The sequence below is a fragment of the Lissotriton helveticus genome, chromosome 6 (genome assembly GCF_964261635.1).
Source record: "Lissotriton helveticus chromosome 6, aLisHel1.1, whole genome shotgun sequence".
NCBI lineage: Eukaryota > Metazoa > Chordata > Amphibia > Caudata > Salamandridae > Lissotriton > Lissotriton helveticus.
Window position 1 is genome coordinate 643317245 of NC_136067.1, and position 26687 is coordinate 643343931.

At 51.0% G+C, this 26687-nt stretch overlaps 1 protein-coding gene across 2 annotated transcripts in view; it reads right to left on the reverse strand.

Moving 5' to 3' along the window:
* PHIP (PHIP subunit of CUL4-Ring ligase complex) overlaps positions 1-26687 on the reverse strand; it is a 2061705-nt gene that overhangs the window by 684013 nt on the left and 1351005 nt on the right. For both annotated transcript variants that reach the window (XM_078648101.1, XM_078648100.1), the window contains exon 32: positions 4214-4339. In XM_078648101.1, coding sequence (XP_078504227.1) covers positions 4214-4339 — 126 coding nt within the window. The remainder of the gene's footprint in view (positions 1-4213; positions 4340-26687) is intronic.

Here is a 26687-nt window from a genome sequence, read left to right on the forward strand (position 1 = left end):
TGCTGCAGAATGGTATATGCGGCATGGCTGTGTGTAGTCTAGAAGCGCCACTTTTAGAAGTTGGCATAATTGTGTAGTGAGTCTGCTAGCACGTGATTGGCTGATGGGCCTGGCCCAGGCATGCCTGGGCCTGTTGGTAGATGGACTGTCTGGTTTGAGTAGAACAGGGTCTGCAGGGTCCGCAAGGCCCCGGAGGAGGGGGTAGATGAAAGGCCCCTCTGCTGTCAGGGATGGGAGGAAAGAGCATCTGGTGGTGCCGGGCTGTGCCTGTCGCCCACCCTGCTGGCTCTCCATCCGGGCGGCCTACTGTCACCTCTGGCCCTGAAGCTGTCAGGGAGACGTAAACTAGAAACATTCCAGTACTCAGGGCCCCTTGCACGAAAGCTTCAAAGTACTTCAAAGGCATTTCTGTGTATAAGAAGGGACGGTGTCTCCTTCCAAAATGTTCTTGTGCTAGCTCTTGTGGCTGACTCGGATCTACCAGGGGTGGGCGCTGCCCAGCCCCTGGATACCTGGATTCCTGGACTCCTGGGGGACCCTTCTGCCTGCCTGGGCTGATGGGGGGACTTTTGCTTAGCCCGCTGAGACTCTCAAAGACCTTTGTGCAGCATGGTGGAGCTGCATTGCTGGAAGGACTTTGGGGACTTTGTGTTCTAGCGCCTTGAAAGCGCTTTGGTGCTGGCAGCCCTGGAAGAGCGCTTTATTTTGATGATAGCGCTGAGGAGCGCTTTGCCCGCCTGGCGAGTTCCCACTTCGCTTATTCTTAGTGTTATTTAACTTCGGCTGCCCACGCCGTGATTGCCGCTGCCCGGGGGCCTAAAGGGGTCCAGGAGCCGCCGTCTGCCTGTGCGCGGCCGTGGACGAAGCCACGAAGGGGCCGCGACCTGATTGGCCGTCCCTCGGCAGGAGCCGCGCTCCGATTGGCCGAGGAAGCTACGCGTCACTGGGGGCTTGCCGAAGGAGCCGCGATGGGATTGGCCCATCGCTCGTGACCTGGGGGAGATGAGGCGGAGGAGAAGCATGGCGGCGGGTCGGCCGGGCTCCCGTGATCTGAGGGAACCCGGCGGCCTCTGAAGAGGCGTGTGGTCGGCTTCTGGGGCTCCCGTGTGCAGAGGGAGCCCCGAGTGAAGGAGGAGCAGCAGGCGGAGACTTGCGGCGGGGGCGCGAGGCACATTGGCGGTGCCTGCCCCACCGCGAACGAAGGAGAGCCCCGCCTGCTGCCGGTGAAGAGACCCGGTCCCAGGGAGGGAGACCGGGCGAAGAGGAGCCCCCGCCGAGAACAGCCTGGTGAGTCAAGAGGGCTGGGGGGGCTCCGTGATGCTGCTGCTCCGTGAGGGAGCAGATGGGTTCTCGGGGTGCCGGTCGAGGCACCAAGGAAGGGCGGCCCCAAATGGCAGTGGGCCGCCCCACCGTGAGCACCGAGCCCGCGAGGGGCTCTTGAGGGCCCGCAAAGCTCCGTGCGGTGCCGGTCAAGGCGCCGAGTAAGGGCGGCCCCGTTGGCAGTGGGTCGCCCCAACGCATTGCAAAGCCTTCAAGGGCGGCCCCAGTTGGCAGTGGGTCGCCCCAACGCGCATGAGCCTAGAGAGGCTCAGAGGGGCCGCATTATGTGTACGAGCCCGTTTGGCTCCCGAGAGGGCCATATTCGAGAGGGGGGCTTCGGGGCATATTTTCGGTGCTCGTCCCCTCCTGCCCCTGAGTGTGAGGGCTAGAGTCCGGTGAGGCTCATGGGGGCATCTGTGTTTTAAGAGCCTGTGTGGCTCCAACGGTTGGCATCATTGCTTTAGAGCCTCTGTGGCTCCAACGTCTGGGGCATGTGTGTTATGCCCAGAGCCTGTGTGGCTCCAGCAGTGGCGCAGTTGGCGCCGAAGGGCCAGTGAGGGCCCTGGCTCAGTTCTGTTGTTCTCCAGGTGCCCAGCACTTAGTGGGCACCTGCTACGTTTAGGCTTTTTGGTACTTTGAGGCTGGCGCTGCATGGCAGCGCACCCTGACACTGAGACTCAGGGCGTCTGAGCCCCAACAAGGCCGTTGGCCTAGGGACTGCCACAGGTAGTGGCTCATGTGATAGTATCTGCCTAATGTGAGTTTTGCGCATTGTGATGTGGTGCTAGGAAATGTAATGCTTTTAGTATGATTACGCACCTTGATCTTACACCTCTGAATGTTTTTAGACATCATGTGATTCTTGCGCTATTGCTTTACTTTGACACCCCTGAATGTTTCATGCATTATGTGTCTTTCTCTTCTTGCGCTACACCTCTGAATGTTTAGTCATCATGTGTCTTCTTGCGCTGCACCCCTGACTGTATTTTAATTGCATCATGTGCTCTGTCCTGAACACCGCTGAATGTGTAGGTCTATACATCATGTGTTTTCTTTCTTTACTACTCCTCTGAATGTATATTCATGCATCATGGGTAGTGCGTTTTGAGCTATACCCCTAAGTGGATTTCATCCTTAGGTGGTTGTTCTTTCTTAGTACAGGTGGTCCTAGTGAGGTCCTGGTCCCCTGCGTGACAGTCTCCCAAGGAGTGTAGGGTTGCGTAGGTGGTACTTACCTGTCCCCAGTAGTTACTGGGGGTGATCTATAACTGTTCCTTTGTGGTACAGTGATTTTATACACTTTTATTCTAAGTTCTATAAGTACTATTTCTATTTTAGAAGTGCTGATTATGACAGTGGCCTATGTGGCCCTGTCCTGTGTACATAATCCCTTGTGAATATTGCCGTGCCAGTTGGCACAATGTACATGTGTAATTTCTATCTGATATGTTTTTACAATACAAAAGTTATTTTAATATAACCTTGGGTGGAGTCTCTTTTGTGGTGTACCTAATATGTTGTTGCTGACGCAAATGCTTTACACATCGCCTCCGAGTTTAGCCTAGACTGCTTGCGCCATGCTACCTAGAGGGTGAGCAGGGGTTATCTTGGCGTGTGACTTCCTTGCCCTGACTGGAATGGTGGTTTCTGCCTGGCTTTGGCATAAGCCTTAGCCTACCAGAAATAGCCGGTTTCCAACAGGGGGCATTTGCCCTGGTGGAATGGGAATCTAGCACTTCAGGTGGTCGTTTCTTCGCCAGTGCATAGCAGATTTTGATACATCGTACAATCCACTCAGAAATGGTGCACTTTTGAACAGGCTTGCCCTTCTCAGCCCCAGAGAACCCAATTAAGAGCTGATTATCCAAACTGTGGGGTTTTGTGCACAACGTAAAAGGAGAGAACTCGTTTAGAGTCTAGGCGATGGAGTCTTTACTTTTCCTTGGAAGGTTTAAGCAAGGCTTAGAAAGCAGGCAGTGTTATACTATGGTCAACATGGAAGAAAGTGATCATTTTCTGGAGCAAAAACACAAGTGTTCTGAGGACCAGCTTATCCGGAAAAAAAACGGTGTATGGTGGGTTCAGGGAAAAAGACTGAAGCTCACTAACTTTGTTGCCTGATGTAATGACCACCCGAAAAGCAGACTTGATGGTAAGGAGCCATAAAAGACAAGAATAGAGTCACTCGAAAGGAGGATACATCAGAAACAACTAAACAAGGTTTAGGTCCCATGGGGCATGACAGATGAGGCCGGAGGAAAAAGATGCAGTTAACGCTACTATAAACCTTTATGGGAACGAGTCACAACTGGTGACTTAAAGAGGGAAGGTTGATCTGGCTGCCGCAGGAAGACCAATATGGCAGACAAACAATCTTTTACAGTGCCCAATGCAAGGTCTTGCCAGGCAAGGGAAAAACAAATACCAAAACCTCTGACAGAGCTGCAAGTGTTATGAGCAGAGTAATGAAATGCAAACATCATTATCATTCACTGCAGGGGTAGTAAAAAAGGCATTACAAAAATCCTTGAATGTCAATTGGGTTCACCTACCAAGTGTGCATTTTTGGAGCAAGTTCTTATGAAAGCATAGTTTAATCCAACCAACAAATTTTCTAAATACACAGCTAAAATCACATGAATCTAATAATACACTGAAATGGTCAAGGGAACCAGTGGAGTAAATTTACAATAACTGATGTGTGTGCGTGTAAGAAAGAAGCACACTTCTAACTTAACCGGAATGAACAATAGGCAACTGTTGACATATAAAAAGCAAATAGTGTTTCAGATTATAAGCAGGGGATCTGCAATGCAAAATTAGGAATCAAAAACAAATGTTTACTGACTAGAGAACATTTACATATGCAAATTGGTTAATGCTGGTAACCTACTTTATGAAATGCAGCATGAGATCGGTGACAAATTTGGCACATTTCACAATTGGGCTTGCTGGCTCATTAAATGTACGTGTATTATGCTCTATGTACCGCACCTCCCACATGAGCGATGAAAGACGCCTGGAAAATGAGAAAAGAAATTTCAAACACTTTATCATGTCAATAACACTTTCTTTGAATATTACATTTCGATAATGCAAAAGTATCAAATTTAAAAGTTTTACAAACGTAAGGTAAACATGCAGAAAGTCTCATCCAAAAACTAAGGTAAGCTATGAAACTTTTTACTTGGGTGCAAGTGTATAAAAAAATCGCTTGTATAACCCATAAAGCCATACATTTCAACACTCCAAGAAACTTAGCACAAAAGCTGGAACTATCTGGGGGATGTAGGACATTGCGCAACAGCAGCTCCATTCTGCTGAAACCACAGATTTTCCGCCAGAATAAAGCGTACAACAGAGCTTTCTCAGGCATCTCACCAAAAATCTGGAAATCTCTTCCAAAGGAAATCCATCTGATTCACTCTACAGCCTCCTTCAAATCAGAAGTGAAATCATTCCTGATGTCTAAATGGTTAGTCTAAAGTCATCACCATACTATATACCAATCAAACTTACTTGTTGAACTCATATTCTGTTGATCACGACCACCTCCGTCTGAGCTAACGAGATCACGCTCCTAGATTTGATACTCTTCTATGTTTCTATTTATGTCGTAAATGCGCTTTATTACTGTCTTTTACAGATGTATCCACTCCCCGCCTGGTGAAGCGCTCTAACACCCTCACGGGTCTTGTTCGCGCTATAAAAAAACTTTATAAATAAAAAAAACTTTATACATAAACAATGTTGAGAAGAGCTTACCAGTTTCTAGAGTAATTAGCAAGTTATTTACCCACAGTAACACTCCCACACACCAGAGAGTGGTGTTGTGTGGCTCCACACCGAAGTCTGCTTTGGAAGTGACAAGTGGAGTCACATATAAGCAGTACCCATGGGCACTGATGCCAGTTTCTTTTATAGTCTTGTCAGGTCACTAAGACACTGAGCCTATCAGCAAATTTGTAGAACCACTGTGCATTGTCAATCTCTAGGTCGAGACCTTATTTGATTGAAAAAAAAGGATTTTGTTGGTTACCCTGTAAGCATCTGTTCTTGGCATGGAGAGTAGTATATTCACATGCTTTGCATACTCGTGCCATCTAGTGTTGGATCCGTATCTTTGCAAGTTATTTTTCTTCTAAGAAGCATTTTCAAGTCACGAGGTAAGGTGACTCCTCCTTTTGGTGACAGTGCGCATGGGCATCAACTCCATTGTTATACTGTTTTCCCGCAAGAGGTTAATAATGGAGTAAGTAAGTGAAGTAAAGAGACGTCCATGAGTATGTAATGCAAATAATGAGAACTGCAACTACAGGTGCCCGGGTAGGTGGGAGGCCGCATGTGAATCTACAGCTCTAGATGCCAAGAACAGATGCTTACAGGATATGTAACCTAATCCGTTCGAGGCATGTGTGCTGTAGATACACATGCTTTGCATAGACTACATAGCAGTATTCTCCCAAAACGGTGGCTAACCAGTAGGTGTTGCAGTTGTTTGAAAAAGTGTCTTTGGCACTGCTTGCCCTACATTAACTTGTTGACGTACTAACACATCAACACTATAATGTTTAGTAAAGATGTGTGGTGCAGACCATGTTGCTGCTTTACAAATACCAGCTATGGAAATGTTACCTAAAAAGGCCACAGACGCTCCTATTTTACGAGGGGAATATTCTCTAGGAGGTATAAAGTTATTTTAGCTTTAGCATAGCAAGTTTGAATCCATTTAACAATCCATCTAGAAATCCCAGATTTTGAGTTAAGATTACCTTTGTGAGGTGTAGTAAATGCAACAAACAGTTCCTTTGTTTTAAGAAAAACCGTTGTCTTTTCAATATAGTATAACCGCGCCCTTCTGGCATCAAGTGTATGAAGAACCCTTTCTGCTACAGAATAAGCTAAGGAAAGAGCACAGATAAGTCAACTGATTGGTTAATTTGAAAAGCAGAAACCACTTTTGGAAGGAATTTTGGGTTTGTGCCAAGAACTACTTAATCTTTATGAAGTTGAAAGAAGGATTACTCTAAAGTTAATGCCTGTAGCTCACCAACTCTCTTTAATGAAAAGATAGCAATCAGAAAGGCAACTTTCCATGAAAAACTATGTTGGACAATTCTGTAATGGCTCAAAAGGTGGAGTGAGTCTTGTGAGAACAATGTTAAGATTCCAAACTGGTGCAGGAGGTACCTGGGGTGGTATTACTCTTAAGGCCATCCATTTAGGCTTTAACTACTGGAACGTTGAACAAAGGTAAGGGTTTTCTGTTTTGCAAATATGCGGTTGCTGCTGCGAGGTGCAATCGAATGGATGTATAGGCTAAGCCAACTCGCTGTAAATAAAGACAGTAACAATTAATATTCTGTATAGATACATCTAGCAGATCAATTACGTGCTGTTACAATATACAACAAATCGTTTTCATTTCGCCACACAATATGCCCTGGTGGTAGGCTTTCTTGCCTCTTTAAGAATTGTCATACAATCTGGCGGTAAATTTAAGTATCCAAACTCTAGAACTTCTGGAGCCAAATCGCTAGGTTGAGCTCCTTCGGGGTTGGGTGTCTGATTTCTCCATGGTTCTGAGTGAGAAGTCTGGAATTGAGGTGCAGCTTTTGATGTAGAACCACTGATAGCTCCAGGAGTGTGGTGAACCATGGTTGACAGGACCATGTGGGAGCCACTAAAATCAGTGTGAGAGATGTGTTCCTGAGCTTCCAAACTAGAAACGGGAGGAGAGGGAGAGGCGGAAAAGCCTAAGCGATTATCCCAGACCAATTCATCTACAGGGCATTGCATTTGGATAGAGGGTGTGGGAATCTGGAGGCGAAGTTTGGGCATTTTGAGTTGTCTACTGTGGCAAACAGATCTATTTGTGGGAATCCCCATTTCAGGAAATATGGAAAACAAACCTGAAGTTCCCATTCCTGTATTCGTTGCTGCACCCCGATGAGGAGGTCAGCAATTTGATTGCTCACTCCTGGGAGGTGTTCTGCCAGAAGATTAATTCTGTGATCAATTGCCAAATGGTATGAGAGGTGTTGTAGGAAAGCAGGTTCTACCATTGTTACCCGGACTTTTTGCCTGGTGTTATGCTGTTACAGACTAGTCTAACTGGGATCCTGCAAACCAGGACCCCAGTCTCTGTCATTTCTCCCTCAAATTGGTTACGGTAAGTACGAAGGTACCGCCAAGATTGGATACTGGTGTACCCTTATAAATTTCTAGTATATGGTACTGAAGTACCCAGGGCACAGGTACATCAAGGGTCCCTATGGCATGAAGCATGTATTATGCCACCCATGCAAGACCACTCAAACTGTAACTACAGGCCTGCTACTGCAGCCTGTGTAAGCTGGTGCTAGCACCCCTAACGGAAAATATAGGTTTTGAACATCTAAGGTCACTGCACTTAAAACCCATAAGTCATCCCTAAAGTAGGCCTTTCAATCTTAAAGGCCTTATTTATGGTCCCAACACGACACCTTCTTCGCTTCCACATTGTTTGCAGTTACCAAGGTTTGTTGGTGGTCCTAACGGACACCGACCCCTCACATCCGACGTGGGACAGCTCGTGAACTGCTCCTGGTCTACCACAGCGTCGCCGGGTCCGCACGGCTGCAACTCCAAGTTCATCATCAGCTCTCCTGCAACACCAGACTTCCGTAGCCATTCGTCTTCCGAGCCTCCTGGTCACTCCCAAGTGGCATACACTATGTCACCTCTGTTTGCAGGTACTTCTCAACTCTAATCCAACTTTGGGTTCTACCAGACACTTTCACCTTCTCCAGCAGCGGCATCTTCCTGAAGTCCTCCATTGAGTTCAACAGCGGTTTCCAGTGCCACTTCACACCTATGCACCTGGCTTCCCTGGTGTAGTTATCCTGGTTCCTAGGGTATCCACGGGTGGGGTGGCTCTCCACCCTACTGTCTTCCACAGGCTTTCTTCAGGGTCCATTGGGAAGGGTCCTTCTTTAAAATTGCAACAGCAGCATACCCATTGACTTGTATTGAGCCAGTGGTCATGTTCCCACTGCACATGGCCTCTGTGGGGTACCTGGTTGCACACCTCAGGTGGTTCCTTGGGTCCCGGGCACTTCTACGTCTTATAGTTATAGTCTTCACTTGAGGCGTGGTTCGCATACCACTATTTTAGTATATAGTTTGGTCTTCCACTGGTGACTACTGTGTATCTGTGCTACTTACCTGTTTCAATTGCAAAGTATTGTGTGTATTGTGTATATCTCCGGCTAGGAGATATCTGTATGTGTTAGTGTCTTATAATAAATACATATTTTTTATAAATACACTGTGTGGTTCTTTTTCCCTTAATCTATACCAATAAGATTATGCTCTGGTGCACAAGTTAATACTTGTGTAACAATATATCTGTAAGAGACATTAGTTAGTGATAGATTCCATACCTTAGAATATCCCCAGGCGTCAGACTGGATCCAGAAAGTTTTGCTTAGCAGTACCCCTGCGCGTTGGTAGGTGGCGTCCTGCGGCTCCGTGTCCGTCACTGGCGCCGTCAGCGCCGTGATGACGTCACAGAGGGTACTTAGGTGCCACCCATGCACGCTGACATCAGTTCTGCACACGACTTTCCGTGCCAGGAACGCAAAGCCATGCAAGAAACTGACCACTGGTGCCATGAAACTAGGGCCCTGGAAGGGATGACCTTAACCCTAGAAATCAGTTTGCAGAATAGGGAGGATGGGTGGGGCAGTAAGTAATCTATCACTAACTAATGTCTCTTACAGATATATCGTTACACAAGTAGTAACTTGTGCATCTGAAAGAGACACGTTAGTGATAGATTCCTTATCTTAGACTAGATACTCCAGCTATACCAATCCCGTTGGTGGGTCTGCGAACAAGATTACACCAGAAAGTCACAGAGCACAGAACAGCCAAAAAAGCAGTCTCTCCAGACCGGACTGTCAAGGCAGTAGTGCTTGGTAAACATGTGCAGCGAGGCCCACGTAGCTGCCTGACAAATGTCCTGCAAGGGAAAGCCACGTCTCAAGGTAATAGTGGCTGCAGTAGCCCTGGTCGAATGGGCACGCAGTCCCACAGGAGGCTCCTTCTTGGCCAAGGAGTAACATGCTTTGATGCACAGAACGACACACCGGGAAATGGTCAGTTTGTGCACGGCCCGATCTTTCTTGGCGCCCACGTAGCCCACAAAGAGCTGATCATCCACCCGGAACTGCTGAGTACGCTGCAGATAGAATGCAAGTGCACGTTTTGGGTCCAGACGGTGGAGCCTCTCCTCTTCCCTTTAAGGATACAGAGGCTGAAAGAAGGTGGACAAGGTGATGGTCTGCCCGATGTGGAAGGGCGTAACAACCTTCGGCAAGAAAGAAGGACGGGTCCTTAAAACCACCTTGTCCAGATGAACAGAAAGGAAAGGAGGTTTGGAAGAAAGGAGGTTTGGAAGAAAGGGCCTGGATCTCACTCCCTCTTTTGGCAGAGGTGATAGCAACCAGGAAAGCTGTCTTCAGAGTGAGAAGACGCAAGGGACAGTCATGAAGGGGCTCAAAGGGAGAGCACATCAGGAAAGTCAAGACAAGATTTAAGTCCCACTGAGGCATTATGAAGGGCACGGGTGGAAACGTATGCATAATGCCCTGAAGGAAACGGTTAACAACAGAGGACTTAAAAAGAGAAGGCTTATCAGGAAGCCGCAGAAAGGCGGAGATTGCAGAAAGATGACCTTTGATAGTGCCCAGAGCAGAGACCTGCTGGGCCAAAGATAGAAGGAACAAAAGGACCTCCGTAAGAGGGGTAGAAAGGGGATCCACAGCCTTTGCTGTGTGCCATGCAACCTAATTTGATCCACCTGCAGGCGTACACCGTTTTGGTGGAGGGATGCCTGGCTGCTAGAATTACATCACAGACCTCAGGAGGAAGATAGAAAGGTGTCAACTGTCGCCGCTCAATCTCCACGCTTGGAGGTGGAGACTGGACAGGTTCGGGTGGAGGACCGTCCCCTGCTGCTGCGACAGAAGATCCTCCCGAAGAGGCAGACGGATCGGGGGATCGATGCTCATACTGAGTAGATTTGGATACCATACTCTGCGAACCAAGTCCGCCGCCACAAGAATGACTTGGGCCTGGTCGCGCCTGATCTTCTTCAGCACTCTGGGCAGAAGTGGTATAGGCGGAAAGGCGTACAACAGACCGCAACTCCACTCGTGACGAAAAGCGTCTCAGAGCGAGTGCCGCTATGGAAATTCCAATGTGTAGAACTGATGACATTGCGCTTTCTCTTCGGTGGCGAATAGATCTAACCAAGGCTCTCCCCACAGCTGAAAGACCTTGCACCACATCCGAGTTCAGACGCCATTCGTGCTCCATCATGCACCGGCGGCTGAGTTCGTCCGCCCTGGTGTTCAGGGAACTTGCCAGGAGTTGAACCACCAAGGTAGTGCCTTGATGTTCCAGTCATGTCCAGAGGCGCAGAGCCTCTTGACACAGGGTCCTGGACCCCATCCCGCCCTGCTTGCAATACCACATGACGGTGGTGTTGTCCGTGAACACCTGCACTACACTTCCCAGGAAAGAGGGAAGGGATACCTTCAGTGCAAATCGGATCGCCCGCAGCTCCAGAAGGTTGATATGGAGCCGGGAATTCGCCGGAGACCAGATGCCTCTGATCTCCGCCTCTCCCAAGTGGCCGCCCCATCCCAGGAGGGACGCATCCGTCACCACTGTGTGTTCCGGATGGGGAAGGGGTAGGGATCTGCCACTGACACAATCGCGATTCGTGAGCCACCACTGAAACTGCCGTGCAGCGCCCTCCGAGATCTGAACATGGTCGGACAGGTTGCCCTGATGCTGCGCTACTGGAACTTCAGGTCCCACTGCAGAGCCCGCATATGCCATCTTGCATGTGTCACCAGCAGGATGCAGGAGGCTATCAGGCCATGAAGCCGGAGGGTCATCCTCACCGAAACCCGTGATAGAGGCTGAAAGGTCGGAATCAAAGCCTGAATATCTCGGACTCGCTGCTCGGGAGGATAAACCCAAAACAGCGTTGAATTCAGTACTGCTCCGATGAAGAGGAGCTTTTGAGAGGGACTCAGGTGCGACTTCGACATGTTGACGGAGAACCCTAACAAATGCAGGAGGTCTGCCGTAGTCTGGAGGTGGTTGACGACTGCCTGGGGCGAGCCCACCTTCAAAAGCCAGTCGTCGAGGTAGGGGAAGACTGACACCCCTGACGAGCCGCGACCACCGCCATCACGTTCGGGAACACCCAAGGGACACTGGTAAGGCCGAAGGGGAGCACGGCAAACTGAAAATGCTCCTGGCCTACCGTGAACCGCAGGTAGCGCCAGTGGGCTGGCAGGACGGGGATGTGAAAATAAGCGTCCTGCAAGTCCAACGCTACCATCCAGGGTCCCAGGCAGCCAGGACCTGAGCCAGAGTCAGCATCTTGAACTTCTCCTTCCGGAGGAAGAGATTGACGTCCCGGAGGTCCAAGATGGGGCGCAGGCCCACCCCCCTTGTCCTTCTTGGGGACCAGGAAGTAGTGGGAATAACACCCACTCCCTACTCCCTGACCGGGAACGCACTTGATGGCCCCCTTGGCCAGGAGGGCCGTGACATCTTGACGGAGAAGAGCCAAATGATCCCCCGACATGTGGTGGTACCGAGGTGGCATGGCTGGAGGGGGGACAAAAAGGGGAGTGAGTAACCTTGGCAGATTATCTGCAGCACTCACTTGCCTGATGTGATGTCGCACCAGTGGTGGAGGTGGTGGTGGACCTGGCCACCCACCAGCGTGGGGTGCTCCCTGAAGCTCAGATTAGGAAGGCTAGGAGGCGGAAGCAGCAGAGGTGGACTGACCCGCACGATGGTTCCCAGACCCGCCCCTGCGGAATCCAGGACTGCGGGGAGGCTGGTTCTGCAGAGGCTTGTTGGAGGAGCGTGCCTGGGTGAAAATGCCCTAGCCACGAAAGGAACGAAACCCATGAGTAGTAGGGTTCTTCATAGAAAGACCCAAGGACTTGGCCTTGGCTCGAGAGTCTTTAAAGCGCTCAAGGGCATGGTCGGCCTTGTAGCCTAAGAGGTGGGAGATATCAAAAGGCATGTCCATGAGCGACTCCAGGACAGGCGAGAACCCAGTCGAACGCAACCAGGCCCGACCCAATGAGTCAGCGGTATTCAAGCCTCACCTGATGGCAAATTTAGCCACATCCATATCTTCTGCAATCGCTTTGGAAAGGACAGCCTGGACCTCCTCCGAACACAGAGGCAAGACCTGAGCTACTGAATCCCACACTGCGTGGGAGTAACGGCCCAACAAGCAGACGGTGTTAACCAACCGCAGCCCTAAGTTGGCCTAGGAGAACAACTTCTTGCCAAATTGTTCCAGCCGTTTAGAGTCCTTATCCGGCAGAGCCGTGGGGAAGGCACTCTGTGACGTAGAGGCCTGAAGGACCAGGCTCTCAGGCGTTGGGTGAGTTGTCAGGAAGACTGGATCACCAGGCGCCGGGCGATGACGCCTTGCGATGTTTTTATCCACCGGTGCCTCTGTGGCCGGCCGCAACCAAGTGCCCAAGAGGACTTCGTTAAGGGCCTCATTGAAAGGTAGCAGCGGCTCAGACGATGCAGATGCCATCTGTAGTACCTCTGTAAGGAGGTTGATCTTGAGGGCCACTGTAGGGAGGTCGAGATTGAGAGCCTCCGCAGCCCGACGGAGCACCAGGGTGTAGGAAGCAACCCTACTCTATAGTAGGCGGAGGAAAGGCAAACCCCGGGTTAGAAAAAACATCGAGTTCATCCGCGTCTCCAGGTCGCCCAACCAATCTTGCTTGGAGTCACATTGCTGGGCAAGGGGGTCCTCGGACCCGTCCCAATCGTTGTCCGCCTCTGGTGTAGATGGGGCCGGTGGCGGCGGCAGAGGCAGAAAGAATGGTGCCGAAAACGGTGCCGGTCAGGGCTGCGCCGGAGCTGCACCCCAATTTGGATCCCAGGCTGGAACAAAATGGTTCGGGAACCGGGGCAGGATAAACGTTTCCCAGTGTGGCGCAGGGGGTGGAGCAGTGGAAGGCGCCAGGGCCAGAGCCGGCTGCGCAGCACCTCGTAGTGCCTGGGCCGGAGCCAGCGGCGCAGGATCCTGTGGTGCCGGTGGCAGAACCGCCGAGCCATCAGGATCTGGACACGGCACCGCGGGGCCCAAAGGCGTGCCGTCAGGAGCCCGGAGCCTAAAAAGGCGGTCCTTAGCAGCATGAAACTCTTGCTTCTGTTCGGGAGTCGCCGACAGAGCGGGTAGGCAGCGGGACTCCCAGGCTCCAGAGTAACCGAAGGGGCGGAGCTCCTGTCCCCCTTGTCCGCCTCCGGGGAGCGAACACGCTTCTTAGACTTATTTTAATGGCGTCGCTTACCGGAATCCGAAGGCGAAGACTTGGAGTCCGAGGAGCGACGGCTCCGGTCCCGCGAGCGGTCTCGAGATTGGCCCGAGACCCGGAGCGGCGGTGAGAGCAATGCCTGACCTCCAGCAACTTCCGGCGCCGCTCCCGCAAGGCCTTTAAGGTCATGGCTTGGCAGTCTCGACAGTCCAGAGAATCATTATGGGTCTCCAGGCAGTAGAGGCACACATCGTGGGGTCCGCCACTGACATGTTACGGCGGCACGACCCACAAGACTTAAAGCCGGGCATGCCTATGTGCACCAGGAGAAAAAGGGGAGGCAAAGTCTCAAACAAGCATTTGCAATGCAATAGGTCTCGCATTAGGAAAGTTTGAGCTATTGGTATTGTAAATGACACATTTTTTATTTATGTGTTGGTTTTGAAAATAGCAAACTTAATTGCTTTGTCATTTACAATGCCAATAGTTTTAACTGTTGCAAATGTGACACCTATAGCATTTGTAATGCAATATGTTTTGTATTTACGTGACTTAGATGTATTGATATTTCAAATAACAATGGCTTTTACAGTTTTTAATAATTAATACTGAAATAAAAGTTATTGTAATTTATAATACCAGTAGCTTAAAGTTTTGTAAAAAAAAATTGTGAAGAATATGTCAATTGTATTTTATTGTGACGAAAATCCAAGAACAGAAGTGAAATATTAACATCTTTTTGTGACATTTGTAATAAAGCTTGAAACATTGAGAGAACATATTTGAACCAGTTGTTGAATGGTTGCACAGATTGATGCTGTGGTGGCGCTGAGTGATGTTGTGGTGGCGGCGATTGATGCTGTGGCGTTCATTGATGCTGTGGTAGCGCCTAGTGAGTTGTATTTCCCATGAGTGATGCTGTGGTGGTGCTGAGTGATGCTGTGGCGAAGCGATAGATAGATAGAGTGAGGGCAATAGATAGATACAGTGATGGCGATAGAGTGAGTGTGATAGATAGATAGAGTGTATTTATGTTGCATTGAGTAGTGTAAGTATGAGGTGTGTAATTATACGGCACTGAGTGGTATTATGTGGAGTGTATTTACGTTGCATTGAGAAGAGTAATTATATGGGGTGTAATTATGTGGCACTGATTGGTAATATGGGGAGTGTATGTTGTATTCAGTAGAGTAATTATGTGGCACTGAGTGGTATTTGGAGTGTATGTTGCATTGAGTGCAGTGTAATTATGTAGCATATTATGTGGCACTGAGTGGTATTGTGTGGAATGTGCGTTGCATTCAGTAGAGTGTACTTATGTGGCACTGAGTGGGATTTGGAGTGAATGTTGCATTGAGTGCAGTGTAATTATGTGGTGTGTAATTATGTGGCACTCAGTAGTATTTGGAGCGTATGTTGCATGGAGTGCAGTGTAAATATGTGGTGTGTAATTATGTGGCACTGAGTGGTATTTGGAGTGTATGTTGCATTGAGTGTAGTGTAATTATGTGGCGTGTAATTATGTGGCACTGAGTGGTATTTGGAGTGTATGTTGCATTGAGTGCAGTGTAATTATGCGGCGTGTAATTATGTGGCACTGAGTGGTATTTGGAGTGTATGCTGCATTGAGTGCAGTGTAATTATGTAGCATGTAATTATGTGGCATTAAGTGGTATTGTGTGGAGTGTATGTTGTATTCAGTAGAGTGTAATTGTGTTGTGTGTAATTTTGTGGCAGAGTCGTATTGTTTGGAGTGTATGTTGCATTGAGTGCAGTGTAATTAAGCGGCGTGTAATTATGTGGCACTGAGTGGTATTTGGAGTGTATGTTGCATTGAGTGCAGTGTAATTATGTAGCATGTAATTTTGTGGCACTGAGTCGTATTGTTTGGAGTGTATGTTGCATTGAGTGCAGTGTAATTATGTGGCATATACTTATGTGGCACTGAGTGGTATTTGGAGTGTATGTTGCATTGAGAGCTGTGTAATTATGTGGCAGTGCAGTGTGTGTGAGGCAGGGCAGTGTGTGAGGCAGCGCAGTGTGTGTGTGTGTGAGGCAGCGCAGTGTGTGTGTGTGTAAGGCAGCACATTGTGTGTGTGTGTGAGGCAGCACATTGTGTGTGTGTGTGAGGCAGCGTGTGTGTGTGAGGCAGCGTGTGTGTGTGTGTGTGTGAGGCAGCGTGTGTGTGTGTGTGTGTGTGAGACAGCGTGTGTGTGTGTGTGTGAGAGGCAGCGTGTGTGTGTGTGTGTGAGGCAGCGTGTGTGTGTGTGTGTGTGTGTGTGTGTGTGAGGCAGCGTGTGTGTGTGTGAGGCAGTGTGTGTGTGGCAGCGCAGTGTGTGAGTGGCAGCACATTGTGTGAGGCAGTGCAGTTCATGTGTGAGGCAGCACAGTGTGTGTGTGAGGCAGTGTAGTGTGTAGCAGGGCAGTGTGTGTGATGCAGCGCAGTGTGTGTGAGAGGCAGTGCAGTTTGTGTGTAACAGTGCAGTGTGTGTGATAGGACAGTGTGAGTGACACAGCTGTGTGAGGGAGGGCAGTGTGTGTGAGGGAGGGCAGAGTGTGTGAGGGAGGGCAGAGTGTGTGAGGGAGGGCAGAGTGTGTGAGGGAGGGCAGAGTGTGTGAGGGAGGGCAGAGTGTGTGAGGGAGGGCAGAGTGTGTGAGGGAGGGCAGAGTGTGTGAGGCAGCGCAGTGTGTGTGAGGCAGCGCAGAGTGTGTGAGGCAGCGCAGAGTGTGTGAGGCAGGGCAGAGTGTGTGAGGCAGGGCAGAGTGTGTGAGGCAGCGCAGAGTGTGTGAGGCAGCGCAGAGTGTGTGAGGCAGGGCAGAGTGTGTGAGGCAGGGCAGAGTGTGTGAGGCAGGGCAGAGTGTGTGAGGCAGGGCAGAGTGTGTGAGGCAGGGCAGAGTGTGTGAGGCAGGGCAGAGTGTGTGAGGCAGGGCAGAGTGTGTGAGGCAGGGCAGAGTGTGTGAGGCAGGGCAGAGTGTGTGAGGCAGGGCAGAGTGTGTGAGGCAGGGCAGAGTGTGTGAGGCAGGGCAGAGTGTGTGAGGCAGCGCAGAGTGTGTGAGGCAGCGCAGAGTGTGTGAGGCAGCGCAGAGTGTGTGAGGCAGCGCAGAGTGTGTGAGGCAGCGCAGAGTGTGTGAGGCAGCGCAGTGTGTGTGAGGCAGCGCAGTGTGTGTGAGGCAGCGCAGTGTGTGTGAGGCAGCGCAGTGTGTGTGAGGCAGCGCAGTGTGTGTGAGGCAGCGCAGAGTGTGTGAGGCAGCGCAGAGTGTGTGAGGCAGCGCAGAGTGTGTGAGGCAGCGCAGAGTGTGTGAGGCAGCGCAGAGTGTGTGAGGCAGCGCAGAGTGTGTGAGGCAGCGCAGAGTGTGTGAGGCAGCGCAGAGTGTGTGAGGCAGCGCAGAGTGTGTGAGGCAGCGCAGAGTGTGTGAGGCAGCGCAGAGTGTGTGAGGCAGCGCAGAGTGTGTGAGGCAGCGCAGAGTGTGTGAGGCAGCGCAGAGTGTGTGAGGCAGCGCAGAGTGTGTGAGGCAGCGCAGAGTGTGTGAGGCAGCGCAGAGTGTGTGAGGCAGCGCAGAGTGTGTGAGGCAGCGCAGAGTGTGTGAGGCAGCGCAGAGTGTGTGAGGCAGCGCAGAGTGTGTGAGGCAGCGCAGAGTGTGTGAGGCAGCGCAGAGTGTGTGAGGCAGCGCAGAGTGTGTGAGGCAGCGCAGAGTGTGTGAGGCAGCGCAGAGTGTGTGAGGCAGCGCAGAGTGTGTGAGGCAGCGCAGAGTGTGTGAGGCAGGGCAGAGTGTGTGAGGCAGGGCAGAGTGTGTGAGGCAGGGCAGAGTGTGTGAGGCAGGGCAGTGTGTGTGAGGCAGGGCAGTGTGTGTGAGGCAGGGCAGTGTGTGTGAGGCAGGGCAGAGTGTGTGAGGCAGGGCAGAGTGTGTGAGGCAGGGCAGAGTGTGTGAGGCAGGGCAGAGTGTGTGAGGCAGGGCAGAGTGTGTGAGGCAGGGCAGAGTGTGTGAGGCAGGGCAGAGTGTGTGAGGCAGGGCAGAGTGTGTGAGGCAGGGCAGAGTGTGTGAGGCAGGGCAGAGTGTGTGAGGCAGCGCAGAGTGTGTGAGGCAGCGCAGAGTGTGAGGCAGCGCAGAGTGTGAGGCAGCGCAGAGTGTGTGAGGCAGCGCAGTGTGTGTGAGGCAGCGCAGTGTGTGTGAGGCAGCGCAGTGTGTGTGAGGCAGCGCAGTGTGTGTGAGGCAGCGCAGTGTGTGTGAGGCAGCGCAGTGTGTGTGAGGCAGCGCAGTGTGTGTGAGGCAGCGCAGTGTGTGTGAGGCAGCGCAGTGTGTGTGAGGCAGCGCAGTGTGTGTGAGGCAGCGCAGTGTGTGTGAGGCAGCGCAGTGTGTGTGAGGCAGCGCAGTGTGTGTGAGGCAGCGCAGTGTGTGTGAGGCAGCGCAGTGTGTGTGAGGCAGCGCAGAGTGTGTGAGGCAGCGCAGAGTGTGTGAGGCAGCGCAGAGTGTGTGAGGCAGCGCAGAGTGTGTGAGGCAGCGCAGAGTGTGTGAGGCAGCGCAGAGTGTGTGAGGCAGCGCAGAGTGTGTGAGGCAGCGCAGAGTGTGTGAGGCAGCGCAGAGTGTGTGAGGCAGCGCAGAGTGTGTGAGGCAGCGCAGAGTGTGTGAGGCAGCGCAGTGTGTGTGAGGCAGCGCAGTGTGTGTGAGGCAGCGCAGTGTGTGTGAGGCAGGGCAGTGCGTGTGAGGCAGCGCAGTGCGTGTGAGGGAGGGCAGTGCGTGTGAGGGAGGGCAGTGTGTGTGAGGCAGCGCAGAGTGTGTGAGGGAGGGCAGTGTGTGTGAGGCAGCGCAGAGTGTGTGAGGCAGCGCAGTGTGTGTGAGGCAGCGCAGTGTGTGTGAGGCAGCGCAGTGTGTGTGAGGCAGCGCAGTGTGTGTGAGGCAGCGCAGTGTGTGTGAGGCAGCGCAGTGTGTGTGAGGCAGCGCAGTGTGTGTGAGGCAGCGCAGTGTGTGTGAGGCAGCGCAGTGTGTGTGAGGCAGCGCAGTGTGTGTGAGGCAGCGCAGTGTGTGTGAGGCAGCGCAGTGTGTGTGAGGCAGCGCAGTGTCCAATGTGTGGAAGGCCCTGGTTACTTCAGCATGAATGACGCACCTGCACTACATAGCAGCTAGATTTAGACCGGCACTGCAGGATTATAAATCCCTTAGAAGCTCTTGAATCGTCTGTACATCCAGTTCTAGGGTCACAAGACGCATTCTGTTGTTTTATATATTTCCAATACACGTGGATGTGTTTATATGTGACGGGGTACTGCTTGGCCCGAAACATGGGCTTCAAACGTCTGGTCGCAGAGCGGTGCAGCCGCCTGCAGGCTGGAAGCACACGGCTTGATATGGAATGATTTACATTTAAACAAAAACAAGCTGCGAGCAAACACTTTAAAGAGCCAGCCCTGCTAGAATTAGTGTTAATGTATTGACAGTGTTTTGTATCATATAAAAGAGCAGAGTAATACGTGCAGGAATGATTTAAAACAGCTGGGCTAATGCACGCGATCGCAAAAAGCAGCAGGTTAGTTTTTGTAGCGCCAAAGAGGTGTGCGCAGTTGTATGTAAGCGCTTTGGTGCCGGGCGTTCCACAAGCTGCGAGCAAATACTTTAGAGAGCCAGCCCTGCCAGCAATAGTGTTAATGTATTGGCAGTATTTTGTATCACATAAACGAGCACAGTAAGTGCAGAGATGATTTGGAACAGCTGAGTTAATGTGCACACTCGCAAAAAGCACCAGGGCAGTTTTTGTAGCGCCAAAGAGGTGTGCGCAGATGTATGTAAGCGCTTTGGTGCCGGGCATTCCACAAGCTGCGAGCAAATACTTTAGAGAGCCCGCCCTGCCAACAATAGTGTTAATGTATTGGCAGTGTGTGTCCTGTGTTCGCACTGCTGGCCTCAGACCAATTGTGAGTCCTGTCAACGGCTGGAAAAACATGGTTGGGGTGTTGGGGGAGGGGGGGTTAAGGGTGGGAGTAAGTGAAGGAGCAGAAATGGAGCGAGCAAAATGAAGCCGCAAGAGGAGCTAGAAAAAAAGTACGGGGATTTTAAAAGCAGCTATAGGAAAACTGCTAACGATTTAGCTGGCAAAAGCATACGTTTTCAAAGCACGAGCTAAGTGAGACGGACCTGCAGCATGTAGGGGGCCACCAGAAATGCATTAACAACTTGCTTGTAAAACAGGATCAAGTGTAGCCGCCACCAAGTCTGGAGTGGTGTGAAATGTTGCAATAGTTACTAAATGTGTTTGAATGTGAGTCTGCCATCGCACATTAAAGAGAAAATTGTCTCCTTGTAAATACAGATCGTTATCATAGGTAGGAGATGCAAATGTGGCTTTGATGCAGTTGCACATATGGGTGATGTTTACACAACAATCTGGCAAATTTGTAGCAGAGATAAAAATGTTGTACGAAAGTTTTTTTTGGGCGCTTTCACAGTTAGTTTTTTAAGAAAGTGTAAGAAAATACTCTACCCAACACTGCTTCCTTAAGTAAAATAGACTCGACATCATCATTGTAGGAGAGTAGGGTCTGCAATCCTATGATCACCCAGATTTTTTGCTTTTTGCTTCACTGGTTTACGACTTCCCTGGCTGTGGGCCTGCTAATCAGACCGACAGCCTAGCTGTTCTCTCTAATCCAAATTGTACCCAGGTACTGAATTGGCACTGGGCCCTCTCAAGTCCCTGTACCCAGGGCTGAGGTGCACCCAGAAGTCTCCCAGGGGCTGCAGCATGTATTATGCCACCCCTGGCCTGACTAACTAAATCTGACACAACTGGCTGCACGACAGCTGGGGCAAGGTGGTGTACTCACCCTTTGCTTTAGATATAGTATACCTATATCTAACCCTAAAATGGACACACAGATCTCCTATCAGTCACTCCTATGGCAGGCCTTAACAATCCTGAAGGCAGAGTGCTTGGAATCGTGTGAGATGGTGCTCTGGCATGAGCTGAGCCTGTCTGCGGCTTTCGGGATCCATCCCTTAGCCGTTTCCATGATATCGCATACCATATACTCTTAAGTGCATTATAATCCTCGCGGTTATATGCCAACTCTGGTATCGCTTTATCAAAACATGTCGAGTAAGGTGTCATACGAATTGGAATACTAACCCCTCGCCAATTCTGGCGACGGGGTTAGCATTCCACCCTTCTAGAGGGACACGACATGTATGTAACCTATAACCCCGGTTAAAGTCAGACAGAGCCTTAGCATCCACAAAATGGATGCTGCCACCGAGACACAAGTCTGCCCTCCTGCTGCTGGGAGTCCTCCCAGAGCAGGAGGCAAGGACAAAGGGTTTCCTGCCAGGGGCGGTGCCAGCACCGTCCCAGACAGGGTTTTGTGTATTCCAGGTAGGCAGGGCTACAGAGGAAGGTGACTGCAAGTGGCACCCCGGTGCTCACTGTGCATAGGCCGGCTTGAACCAGTTCCAGGGGCACACCAGCCCCTGAGCTGGGGAAAGCCCGTCAAAGGAGAGGGGTGTAACCACCCCCCTCCTGGTCCCACCCATAGGGCAGGACTTAGTCGCGTGCCAGCCCCCTTTTCCAAGATAAAGGTAGGAGCAGGCCCCCTTCCAAATTAGATCATCTTTGGAATCAAGACACGACTTTCTGCGAAAGGACATCAAGATTTCTTCTTCAAGATTCTCCCTTGTGACTAAGGAGTAGTCACCCTGCATCCGCAGGCACCATCTTAAGAACACTGCGGTCTGCTGCAAGTCCTTCCTCCGGAATCTGACTGCCCAGCTCGACGAGAACCGGCTTCCCTGGCACCTCTGACCTCTACCCACCTCTACAGCTAAGCTGAGAACCGTGGGTGCGACGAGACCTCGAGGGACCGGCCATCTTCAAGACTGCACGACTTCTTTCCAGCACGACCGCCGAGGGATCCTCTGGTGAGTGCTTTGGGGTCCGAGAAGCCCCGACCCTGAGCAGCCCCAGCACCGAAGTTCAGCCTCCCAGCATCTCCACGATCTGCGTGGGGCCCTTCTGCTTTTTGCTGCTCACCGCGTTGTTTGGCTACTAGCCCGCTGGCTTGTGGCCTTCTTAACGACGCCCGACGACATCACTGTTGCTGGTCTGGTTGCTCCAGACTGGCCCTTGCTCCCTTCCAAGAGAGGAGCACCCCGGACCCTCCTGGTCCACTCCAGACGCCATTTTAGGTCCACCGCGTGGGCTTGAATTTGCCAAGACTTGTTGCCCCAATCCTGGGTCCAGCGACGTCGAGAGCATCATCCATCGTGGGACAGCTCGTACCTCCATCCTGGTCGCCGACAATGCCTCCTGGTCCGTGAGACTACAGAGCCCAGCGTCGCCCACTCACCTAGTCGAGGTGACTACCATCCGGTGCCCTCCTGGTGCCACCTGACTACTGGCTAGTAGTCACGAACTTGGTCCCCTCTGCTTTCAGGTGTCATCTATCTTCGATCCAGGCTTGGATCACCCGAACAATGTTCACTGGTCGCCGGCCAGCAACTCCTTTCCTTCAGGCTCCTGGTTCGTCAACGGAGAATCCCGAAGTCTTTTCAGACCTATGCAGCTGCAGCCCCTGGGCTAGGTAACTTCGGCATTTCGGTGCCTCAGCATAGCCTCACTATCCAAGGGTCCAGATCCACTTTCGTTTTTGACCTACCTAGTCGGGTTCGCCCGAGAACACTAACTTCGTGAATACTAGCTTCCATAGGCTTTTTCCCGCCTTGCGCGTGAGAGTTCCCACTCTGCACGTGGCGCCCCTAGGCCTCCTGCTCCTAACCTGAGTGTTCAGTATTGTAGGACTAGCGGTTCTAAAGCCTCTGAGAATCGTTACTTACCTGCTAGTAATTCGCATTCCACTTTTAGAGTATATGGTTTTTCATGCCCCTCGGGCATTTGTGTAAATTGTGCGACTTAAAGTATTTTCGTAAGAGTTTTGTTGTGTGCTTAGCTCCCTGTCTCATAAAGAGCCAGGGTAGTCTTGTTATAAATAAATACACTGTTTATTTTCATAACAACTTGTGGGGTGTCCTTTCACTGGGTGTTCAAGGGGTAATGTGATGGTAAAACAGCTGGCTTAACACGCCCTCTAGAGTCTTAGCCTTAGACTGCTCGTATCCATGCTACTAGGATAGCTGGTCTATAAGGTTGACTTACAACCAATCATCAATAAGGGTTGTTTGGACTGATACATAGTGATCACTAGACTAGTGAGCACTGCATATCAGGCCAACTTCTCACAATCATGGACCAGAAACTATTGAAAGTAAAGTAGTTACGGAGAGATTACGTTATTTTTGCGCAGGATGACAAAATATTGATCTGATGCCACGATTTTTGTATTTTACAGTAAAGAGAGGAAACAGGGTGTTGCTTCTAGCAGTCCTACAAAGGCCAACGTTATTGGCAGTGTTAATTTGTAAATCAGTGTTCAACAGCTAAAGCTCCGTTTTACAGAAGAGTTAAGTTCCATAATAAGAACATCTCAAAGTCAGTCTAAAACCGCAATTTACAGGAAGGGCATCCTGCTGGACTTAAAAAAACCACATAACAACTATGACAATGACAACAAGCTGTGGTTGCGAAATCAAACAAGCTGTTTGCCGCGAAAGTGAAACGAGACGCATGGGGAGCAGCAGCCTTTGATGTGCCGGCCCGCCATTAGGGGAGGAGAAGTGCCGGCCTGAGGCCGAGCAGCAGAGCAACAGATGGCTTTGATGTGGGTGGAGGCAGGCGGCAAGCTCGTGCACGAGGCATGCACTTCCGAAAATCCGCTGGAGAGCCCTTGCGTGGCCTGAAGTATGGTTTGGCTGCATTAGGGCCCGTTTCCTATTCCTGCGGAATAGGAAAGGCGAGCCCTAAAAAGTGTAGTCAAAAAGTGACTGAGGTACGTGCTCAATCCGGATCTGCGCTTTCTGGCGCGGAAAAATAATGTACTGACGTCAGTGCTCATGGGTGGCGCCTAAGTACCCTCCGTGACGTCATCTCGGCGCCAGTGATGGAGGCGGAGCCGCAGGACACCACCTACCGACGCGCAGGGATACTGCCAAGCAAAACTTTCCAGATCCAGTCTGACGCCTAGGGATATTCTATGGTAAGGAATCTATCACTAACGTGTCTCTTGCGATAAAACAAGTGACTTTACATTCCTCCTGGACTAAGCCTGAAGGCTGCTCCCCACAGCTACCACCTAGAGAGCTTTCTAAGCTTGTCTAAGACTACTAAAATCCCTATAAGGATTGTCTGGATTAGTGCAGGGTGCCCACCTGCCTAAGTGTGCACCAAATACTAAGCCAGCTTCTCACAGGCGTGTAGTTGCAAAGACTGTGTCCGCCCCCTGTTTTTGTACATAGTACATGGCTGTCATATTGTCAGTTCGGACTAGGACAACCTTTCCTATGAGGTGCGGCTGAAAAGCTTTTAGTGCTATATACACAGCTAGAAGCTCTGGATGGATGATGTGGAGACTTTTGTGCTGGTTGTCCCACAGCCCCATAATTGTTAGATTCTGCAGATGAGCACCCCAACCTGTGAGAAACGAGTCTGCTGTTAGTACGATCTGTGGAACAGGGTCGATGAAGGGTCGCCCTTTTGATACTTTTAGTGGGTTCCCCATTGCAGAGAGCGATAGGTGCGGCTGTCTACCAACACTATATCTGTTAATTGACCCTGTGACTTATTCCACTGACATGCTAAGTATTCCTGTAGGGGACACGCATGTGTAATCTGGCATATTTTCAATGCAGAATGCCATCATTCATAGTAGTTCCTAGTACTTACATGAAAGCCTTACCGTTGAGTAGGCTGTAGGAGAGTGGGGTCTGCAATCCTATGGTCACCCCAGATTTTTGCTTCACTGGTTTACGACTTTCCCTGGCTGTGGGCCTGCTAATCAGACCCACAGCCTAGCTGTTCTCTCTCTAAATTGACAACCATGTACTTTAGGTGCATTTACCAATTGGTACTGGGCCACCTTATCAGTCCCTGTACCCAGGGCATAGGTGTACCCAGGGTCTACCAGGGGCTGAAGCATGTATTATGCCACCCCTGGCTGGACATCTAAATCTGACACAACTGGCTGCATGACAGCTGGGGCAAGGTGGTGTAAACACCCTTTGCTGTAGATATAGTATACCTATATCTAACCCTAAAATGGACACATATATTCCTATCAGTCACTCCTATGGCAGGCCTTATCAATAATGAAGGCAGAGTGCTTGGAATTATGTGAGATGGTGCTCTGGCATGAGCTGAGCCCGTTTGCAGCTTGCGGAACCAAGTCCAAATAGCTGTTCCATGATAACGCTATACCATATACTCTTAAGTGCATTATCAACCTCGCGGTTAAATGCTAACTCTGGTATAACATTATCAAAACATGTCGAGTAAGGTGTCGTACGAATTGGAATACCACCCCCTCGCCAATTCTGGCAACGGGGGTAGCATTCCACCCTTCTAGAGGGACACGACATGTATGTAACTGTGAACCCCGGTTAAAGTTAACTCGAGCCTCAGCATCACAAAATGGATGCTGCCACCACAGACACAAGTCTGACCTCCTGCTGCTGGGAGTCCTTCCAGCGAGGATGGCTTGGACAAAGGGTTTCCTGCCTTGGGAGGTGCTAGCACCACCCCAGACAGGATTTTGTGTATTGAGGTAGGGAGGCCTGAAAGGAATGAGACATGCCTGGGGCACACAAGGTTCCCTGTGCATACACCGGTTCAAACCAGTTGCTGGGGCATCCCTGCCCCAGCTCTGGCGGGAAACCGGACAAAGGATAGGGGGTGTAGCCACCCCCCTTCCTGGTCCCACCCAGGGGAGGGACCTAGTCAGTAGTGCAGCCCCCTTTAGGAGAATAAAGGTAGGAGCTGGTCCCATTCCAAATTAGATTATCCTGAACTATTCATCAAGAAGAAACTCCACAGAAGACTGAAGATTCTCCCTTGTGGACAAGGAGTGTCCACCCTGCAACTGCAGGCACCATCAAGCGTCCAGCGGCTGCACTTTGTCGTCTTCCCTCGAGGATCCAGACTTCAGAGCCCGACGAGATCCGGATTCCCAGACCTCTCCGACCTCTACCTGCATCTACAGCAAAGCTGAGACCCGTGGGTGCGACGAGACACGTGGGACCGGCCATCTTGAACGAACCTGCACTCCGCTTCCAGCACGATTCCCGAGGTAAATTCGACCAAGTGCTTTGGGGACTGAGAAGCCCCAGCCCCGAGCAGCCCCTGCACCGAAGATCAGCCCTCCAGCATCCACGAGATCTGCGTGGGGCCCTTCTGCTTTGTTGCTCCTCGACGCGTTGTCTGGACACTTGCCGGCTGGCTAGTGGCCTCCCAGACGACGAACCTTCGAATCTTTGCTGCTGGTCTGGTTGGTTCAGACTGGCCCTTGCTCCCTTCCAAAAGAGGGGCACCCCGGACTCTCCTAGTCCGCACCAGACGCTTTCTTCAATCACCGCGTAGGTTGCCTTTGCCAAGGCCTGTTGAGTCCAATCCCGGATCCGACACCGCCGACTGCGAGAGCCTGCGTGGGACAGCTCGTGCCTCCATCCTGGTCGTCGAAGACACCTCCTGGTCCACGTGGCTGCAGAGTCAAGCGTCCACTCTTCACCTGATCGCGACGACGACATCTGGTTCCTTCCTGGTTCCACTCCCGTCACTGGCTAGTGACTGTGAACATTGTCCCCTCTGCTTTCAGGTCTCCTTCTTCAACAATCCACCCTTGGATTGCCCCGGACATCTTCCTCCTGGTCGCCTGCAGCATCTTTTCTTTCAGGCTCCATAGACTTCAATGCCGGAACCCGACGCACTTTGACACCTATGCACCCGCGGCCCGTGGGTGAGGTAACGAGAGCATTTCGGTGCTCAAGGGTAGTTTAACTGTCCTAGTGTCCAGTTCCACAGTCGTTTTAGTCCTACCTAGTCAGGATTGTCCGTACTCACCTTTAACTTGAACTGTACTGTCCATAGACGTTGTTACGCATCTCGCGTGTGAGTTCACACTCTGCACACGCGTT